Raw genomic sequence first — 8200 nt, forward strand, 5'->3', positions numbered from 1 at the left:
GTCGGATCGCTAGATAATCCTCAGATGTCAGATTTCCGTTAAGGCCAACATGTGACTCAAAGCTTGCCACTCAACAGAGAATACTGGGCTGTGCTGGTATTAAGAGGCTGGCTGGAAGCTAGGCTCCCACTGTGCACTAGACTAACTCCCTGTCTCTCTCTGTCTGTGGGTGGGTGTGCATGTGTGTGTGTGTGAGGGTATACGTTTTTATGCAGTGGGTGTTTAAAGAGCTAAGCACTGAAGCTGGATTTCCACAAACGATCATCACGAGCCCTTCAGACACACCAAACTTCTCGATATATTTTTTTGTGTGCTTTCATCTATTTTTTTGCAAACCCCAAAGGAGAGCTCCCCCAACATTCATTCTACAAGATTGGGGATATTTTCTCTCACATGTCCATTGTGGGTGCCCTTTCAAGGTTAGACCTGAAGCTATGTGGGACCGGCGTATTTTCAAGCACCAGATGAGAGGAGCTGTTTGAAGGAGTAGCAGACACCAGAGGAAGAGTCACTGTGTCCTGTTAACATGAACAACAACTTGCAGGTTAACCTGCCCAGAAGCTGGGCTACTCCAAGTGGCTCCCTCCAGGAGAAGTCTGAGCATTCTTTCTTTCTTTTTTACTACTATAGGATGGAGGATGAAGCTGTCCTGGACAGAGGAGCTTCCTTCCTTAAGCATGTGTGTGATGAAGAAGAAGTAGAAGGTGAGCCTTATGGGTCTGGGAAAGTGCATATTCATACATTCCATCTATCATCCATTTTAAGGTTAAAATCCAAGGACTTCCTGTGGTATTTCATTTATTTCCACATTTGCTTCAACACAGAAAGTAATTTTAAGAACTTTATTTGGCCATCAGAATCGGGATCATTGTGGTCTTGCTTAGTAAAAATGGGGTCTTACTTTAAAGCAGGTATGCTGTTAGCTGTGCCTTTCTTTCAAAAATAAATATTTTGCCAGATAATATTAACCATCTTCCAATAAATAACTCAAGGAAGCTGCTAGCTTTATTTTAATGGACAATGGGGGGCTCAAAGAGTTTGTGGAAAATTTTCATTATCATTAAATTCCATTTTTCCATGAACTTTTTGAACTGTCTTATAGGGAGCACCTTCTCATATTTTTTCTTGTGGTTTGTAGGGTGGGGAAGCTGATATTGCAGAAGGAGATTGACAACATTGTTGCAGGAAGAATGGGTCTAAACAGCCTATTAAGAGTGGTATTCGTGGAGGGGCTCAGTTAGGGTTAGATGGAAAGTATTTTTTACTTAAAAATTCTCAAGGACCTGTTCTTCTGGTGTATTCTTGTTGCTGTTGTTAGTGCCACTGAGTCAGTTCTGATTCATAGTGACCCTGTATAGGATTTCCAAGGAGTGGCTGGTAGGTTTGAACTGCTGACCTTGCAGTTAGCAGTCCAGTGCTAATTCTACACTGCCACACTGGAACTCCTAATAGATCCTGCTGTTGTTGTTAAGTGCCATTGAGTCGGTTCTGACCCTGTATAGGGTTTCCGAGGAGTGGCTGGTGAGCTTGAACCGCCGACCTTGCAGTTTGTTGCCCATTAAAAACCAAATAAGCATTATATTGTAGTTGGTGTTGCCATACTCTCAATGTACCTTCCAGTCTCTCTTTTTTATTGTTGAAAAAAAACTAAACAATACACAGTATTTGCCAATTCAGTGTTTTATGTGTGTGCATGTGTGCGCATTGGGTGAGATGATTATATCAATCATGTTGTGCAACTATCTTCAGTATCCATTACCAGATTTATTATTACTCACTGCTTGACTTATCAATAATAGAGGAACAATACTACTTATCTGATAGAATTCAGGGCTTATTTCATAATACTAAAGTAATTATCTGAGGGCATCACAGATAGCAAGGTATTATATATATGTATAGTGAGATTTTAAGTCAGAACCCATAAAGTTAAAACTTAATGGTGAACCAGGTAATACACTGCACCCTTAAAAGCATCTGAAAGACAGTTTGTTTGTAGTTTGAGGCTCTAGCCTAACTGATGTCGTTTGTTGAGCATTTTCCTACTGATAATTTGGACCAGAGACGTGGGGTGGGGTAAAACAAAAGGTGGACATTTATGTTCTGGAGTGATTCTTTTACTGAAGTGAACACTAGGTTCTGAGGAGTGATCTTGTATCACTACAAGAGTTTTACTAGTCTGGCTGTGTGTCTAGTTACATTGTTTCTCACGTTTCCTTAGCAGCTTTCTTTTGACCATGTAGAGATGGAAATTTGCTTCCCCTTCTCTGACTACTCTCAACTTGGCCCATCCCACTCCCATCTCAACTTCCCATGTTTATGTTCTTGAGTCTGAGAAATAAGAACCTGACACCTAAGTTTCATAGGAAAAAGGAAACGACAGTATTTATTTCATGTTGTTTTTTGGGTTCCTTGTACTTTTACAACACGACTGTGGGAAAATGTCAAGTAGGTGAAAGAAAAATAGTGAAGATTCTTGTAAACTATGCTGTTCAATCTCTGTTGTGGTGAGACTGTACTATCCCAGTGGGAAAGAGGGTAAGGGGATTAACAGCTGGAGCATATGGGCGTAAGAAATAATGAAGATTGGAGCAAATATCCAATGGTTTTCTTCAGGGAGTTAAGAAAAATCAGTGAGAAAGCTTGGGAACTTGTGGGAATGAGGTGAAATGGGTATGTGTGTGCTTTCCTTGAGAATACTGTTCTAGTGAAGTTCACAGGAGATGTAAATCACTTCTTGAGTTTATAAGGTCTGTCGGGATTAACAGCACCCTACTGCAATAGGATATTGTGCACAGATTTCTTAAGGCTTTCACTAAGAAGTGTATTTCCTGAAGTATTTCCCTTGATTTTTAAGCAAAAAATTAAGACAATATAAGTGAACAGAGCACAAATCTGGAGCCAGGTCTCTGTAAGGAGAAACAAAAAGAAAACCAGAGGTGGTAGAGCCGTCTGTGAAATTTAAGAGGCATAACTGGCTTTGTGATTAGTAAATTTGTCCCATGGATTTTGTGTTTTTCCCTTATTATGATAGGAATTCTGTTTATTTGACCCTGAGATGTTTACATTTCTTTCAAGGCATGTTTAGTTAGTTGTTTGTTGCTAAATTCTGAAGCCCTATACTACGATGGTTGCTTATGGAGGTCATCATTTAGTTGAGAACTTTGAACAGTGGAGGTTCTTCTGTGTTAGAAATCCTGAAACTACGATAAGAAACCATTCAAGTACCCTGCCAAGACATTCTCCAGATTTCTTCCTTGGCTCCGTCCAGTGGGAGTGGGAGCACCTAAATTTTATGGTAGCTCTAGATAAAAGTGTATTAGTGTATTTGTTGTGTGTCTTGGAGTTGATTCTGGCTCATAGTGATCCTGTATAGGGTTTCTGAGGAGTGACTGGTGGGCTTGAACTGCTAACCTTGTGGTTAGTAAGCCCAGTGGCTCTCTTTACCTTTTACTAGTTGCAAGTGTAAAGCGGTTGAAATAGACATGAGTGTATCTGAGAATGAAGAAACAGTTTTGTTGTCAAGATCTTTAACAAAGATTCACATTTTGAGTGGGCGTATTTTCCTCAAGGACATGAGTCCTTCTCTTACCTATAATTACCTAGAAAAGGAAACTGTTATCTCTGTTCTGAAGTGGTTGTGTTTCTGCTACAGTTGTGGCAGAAGTAAATGGTCCAGTTTAAGAAACAGAAATTCAAAGGGCAAGTAGTCGTTTGTCTTACATCTAGGATAAATATGGCTGAAGTATAGTAGCACCAGAGTCCTGGTGTGGTACTGTAGGATGAACACAAGTCATGCCTTGGAAACCCTATACAGAGTTGCTATGAGTCAGAACCAACTCAATGGCACTTAACAACAACAACAACATTGTAGCACTAATAGGACTTAGAAATAATAAACATCAAAGAAAACTTAGTTTTATTTTTGTTTTTAAATGACACAAATAAGATGTCTTCCTAGTAAGTGACTGTTAAGGTGAATAAGGTCTAGTGTCTCTTAGTTGCTTTGAAATAGTCATGCTTTTAAAATTCTTCTTTGGTCCCCTAAGTTGGGGTGGTTGGATTCAGTTTAGCCTGAAGACAAGAAGAGCTAGATTCTCTCTAACCATGCCTTCTGGTGCTATAGTTCTGAGGAAGGAGATTGAGAATTAAAACCACACCTTTAGTTCACCTTATTCAACTTTACTCTTTGTGGGTGGCATGACACTTAATCCATGATCTACAAATCCAATAGAAAATCATCAACTGCAACTCACTAGGAACAGAATGAGTCAGAAGAGGAGTCATCTTCTGTTTAAATAATAGATTTATCTGTGTAGTATATATTTAAAGACTTAAACCTTATTTTCATATAATTTCTCTCATGCACACTTGTATTGTTGTTGTTGTTCTTATGTGCCATGGAGTCGGTTCCAACTCATAGTGACCCTGTACAGGGTTTCCGAGGCTGTAAATCTTTACGGGAGCAGAAAGCCTCATCTTTCTCCCGTGGAATAGCTGGTAGTTTCGAACTGCTGACCTTGCTGTTCACAGCTCGATTCGTAACCACTACGCTACCAGAGCTCCTTGCACACTTGTATTAACGGCTTAAATATATCCCCTTTAAAAAGGAAACTAAATGCTTATTTTAATCTTTAAAATAAATCGAGTCTTTTATTTATGTTTTCCCACTGGTTACTTGATACTGTGTGAGACTTTGTAACATTAGGCTTTGTGGTATGGAGTGGTTATTGTGGATAAATGCATTAATTTTTTTTTTTTAACATTTCAAATATTCCTATTTGTTTCTGGATCAAAATCTCTATCTCTTGTACATCCTCAGAATTGTTCTTCAGTGACAAATAGATACTTATCAACCGACTCAGAAAATTTGACCATGAAGAACATCTATTTGGTTTTTACTTCAAGCACACTTAGAGGATATTGCTAAATCTTGTTGGGTGAATCAAAGCTAAGATAGGAAGAATCCCAGGTACCTTTTCCCAAACAGAAGGAAATTCTATGGATGTTTTATCCTTAAAAAAGTCAGCCAGGATTGGATCTGTGTATATAAACAGATTACTTAATATTCTCATATTTTGCAATAGGGGAAAAAAGCAAACTCCACCTTATCCTTTGAGATAAGGTCTTGGCTCTGCAAGGCTAGGTAACTCCCCAGAAGGCCTGGCAACACTGACTTCATGAGGAGTGGCCTTTACTTAACATCAAATCCAACTGACGACTCAGGAAACATAAAGTACAGCAAGACATTATTGGCCTAGACTTGTCGCCGATTCTGAAGCTCTCTTAAAGCTGTTATGATATATTGCGGTGGTTTTCATCTTTCATTTTAAACCAAATCCAATAGGAAGCATTTTTCTGTCTGTCAAATGCAAGAATAATTCTACATGTGGACATCAAGAGAGAGTGTACAGCTCTGGTAGCGTAGTGGTTACGAATTGGGCTGCTAACCTCAGGGTCGGCAGTTTGAAACTACCAGCTGTTCCGCAGGAGAAAGATGAGGCTTTCTGTTCCACTAAAGATTTGCAGCTTCGGAAACCCTGTGCAGGGTCACTATGAGTTGGAACCGACTCCACAGTACTTAATAACAACAACAAATATTAATGAAAGTACATGAGGTACACAAGCTAATTGTCTTTGTTATTTTGTGCCACTGATCATAGCGACCCTGTATAAGGTTTCCAAGGCTGTAAGTCCTTACGGGAATAGAAGGTCACTTCTTTCTCCTGTGGGCATGAATGAACCACTAACCTTGTGGTTAGCAATTCAGTGTTTATTCTACAGAGCCACAACACTTCCCTATTGTCTGTAGAAAATAAAAGTGAAGAAGTGGGACACTGTTTGAGACAGAGAAGATAGTAGAAAGAATCAATCAATATATAACATAAACTAAAAATGAGCCTTGTTGTTGTTGTTGTTGTTAAGTGCAGTTGTGTTGGTTTTCACTCACAGTTTCCAAGAAGCAGCTGGTGGGTTTGAACCACTGATCTTGTGGTTCACAGTCTAATGCTGATCGTATAGCGCCACACCAGGAGTCCAAACTGAACCATAAGCTATGAGAAATTACTTTATATAATCTTCCTACATCTTTTCTTGAATGTTTAGTTAGAAATTTGGTTTTCTTGGTACTCTTTGTCAAATAGGATGATATAGTGTCTGTCTTGGACTTCTGGTGTGTCGCTGTAGGATCAATACTGTGAACCACAAGGTCAGAGTTTCAAACCCACCAGCTGCTCCTTGGAAACTCTATACAGAGTTGCTATGAGTCAGAACTGACTCGACAGCACTTAATAACAACGATAGTATCTGTCTTGCCCTTGGCATTACTAGTATTTGATTTTGCAAAGATTTTTACATATTTGATCACTCATATATTTATATTGGTAAACAAAAGAGACTCTTATAACATATCTTTCCTATCTTCTTTCCTTTTCCTACATCTTTTGAAGAGATATTAAAATAACAAAATGATGACTTGTCTTTGGAGGTCAGGATCTCAACATTTTAAAGACATGAAATCATAATGACTTAAACCTATTTTTTACTGCAGAATATTATGATTACCTATTCATGTGTATTGAAAGAAGTAGTATTCCTAAATGATAATAACTTTAAAAAGTGGGGCCTGGTAGACATTTGTTAACAATCACAATGATCGAGTACGTAATTGGCGAGAAGGTGTGATTAAAAACCTATCAGATGATAAGGGAGGGACTGAGTTAGGGCTGGGTGTATTCTGAGCTCTAGATGTAAGTGTCCAGTTGCACTTCGCTGACCTCGTCTCTGCTGTTCACTCATATTGCTCAGAAATAATGTGTATGGCGGAAACATTTGGGCAAGTACTGCTGAAGGAAAAAAATTCTTAAAAGAAATAGTGTATCTCCACATTGGAAAGCTTTCAAGAAATGCCATGAGGCATTTAAAGGTTGATAACTGAATAGCAATTTAGGCTTCCCAAATCAGGATGAACCATTACAGGCTGAGCTTCATGCCTCTTTTTATCTTCTGGCTTCAGCTGAAAGCATGCCAGAGGTCCTAAAGCATGCCGGGTTTAGCTCTCTAGCTGCCCAGCACCTCTTGCTATGTCAGTGAAATTACACATGATTTAGATACAGATTTCTTTAGCTCTAAGGAAATCTGATGAAAATTTCATGGATATTTGAAGCTGTAATCAGACATCTCTTCTCAAAAGTTTTTCATTTGTAGAGAATTCCTTGAAAATACAGAATAAGCTTAAGGGCCATTTAAGCCACTTCTAGTCCTAGGTGTCTGCATTCTTTTAAAAACTGAACTTGGTACTTGGCTCGTGTTTTGCAAGGATCCAGAAATTCTTAAATAATACATTTGCAGCAATTTTGGCAGTAGATTGAGTCTCTTTTTAGAAGCTCTTTATCTGGTCACATTTGCGAGACATATTGTTTGATATTTTGGAGAGTCGCTATCATTTGTTTTATTCATGTGTTGTTAAGGTAGACTGGCTTAGCGTCAGATTGAGAATAAAAGTGCGAAGCTGCTCTCTCAAGGAATCATTGTATAAGGTAAAGAATGGCATGGGGGCAGTAACAATGAGCTCAAACATAACAAAAATAGTGAGCATGGTGCGGGACAGGGCAGTGTTTTGTTCTGTTGTGCATAGGGTCACTATGTATAGGAACTGACTCGATGGCACCTAATAGCAACAACAGTCTGTCAAAGGGAAATAATTTAGCATGCCATTCAGTATAGGACTATTTTAATAATTATCAAGAACAATTACATGGTATAAGTAAGAGGAGTGCTTTGTACAGTAGCACTGTTATTCCTTCATCTTTTTTGTTGATACAGCCTCACCAGTAGTTTTCAGTGATTATTTTGTTGTTGTTGTTAGGTGCCATCAAGTCGGTACTGACTCATAGTGACCTTATACATAGCAGAACAAAATACTGCCCGATCCTGGTCCAACCTCACTGTTGTTGCCAAGCTTGATCCCATTGATGCTGCCACTTTGCCGATCATTTGGGGGTCTTTCTATTTTTCTCTGACCCTCCACCTTATCAAAAATGATATCCTTCTCCAGTGACTGATCCCTTCTGACAATATGTCCAAAGTATGAGAGATGAAGTTTGGCCATCCTGGCCTCCTAGGAGCACCCTGGCTGCACTTCTTCCAACACAGATCTGTTGGTTCTTTTGGCAGCCCAGGGCACTTTCAATATTCTCCT

At 39.1% G+C, this 8200-nt stretch overlaps 1 protein-coding gene across 2 annotated transcripts in view; it reads left to right on the top strand.

The window, feature by feature from the left end:
* The first annotated feature begins 631 nt into the window (after positions 1-631).
* Positions 632-8200, top strand: part of LOC102828499 (electrogenic sodium bicarbonate cotransporter 1-like) — a 522188-nt gene continuing 514619 nt past the window's right edge. For both annotated transcript variants that reach the window (XM_006873779.1, XM_006873780.1), the window contains exon 1: positions 632-704. In XM_006873779.1, the coding sequence (XP_006873841.1) occupies positions 632-704 (73 nt within the window). The remainder of the gene's footprint in view (positions 705-8200) is intronic.

This window comes from Chrysochloris asiatica, unplaced genomic scaffold, assembly GCF_000296735.1.
Source record: "Chrysochloris asiatica unplaced genomic scaffold, ChrAsi1.0 scaffold00254, whole genome shotgun sequence".
Lineage (NCBI taxonomy): Eukaryota > Metazoa > Chordata > Mammalia > Afrosoricida > Chrysochloridae > Chrysochloris > Chrysochloris asiatica.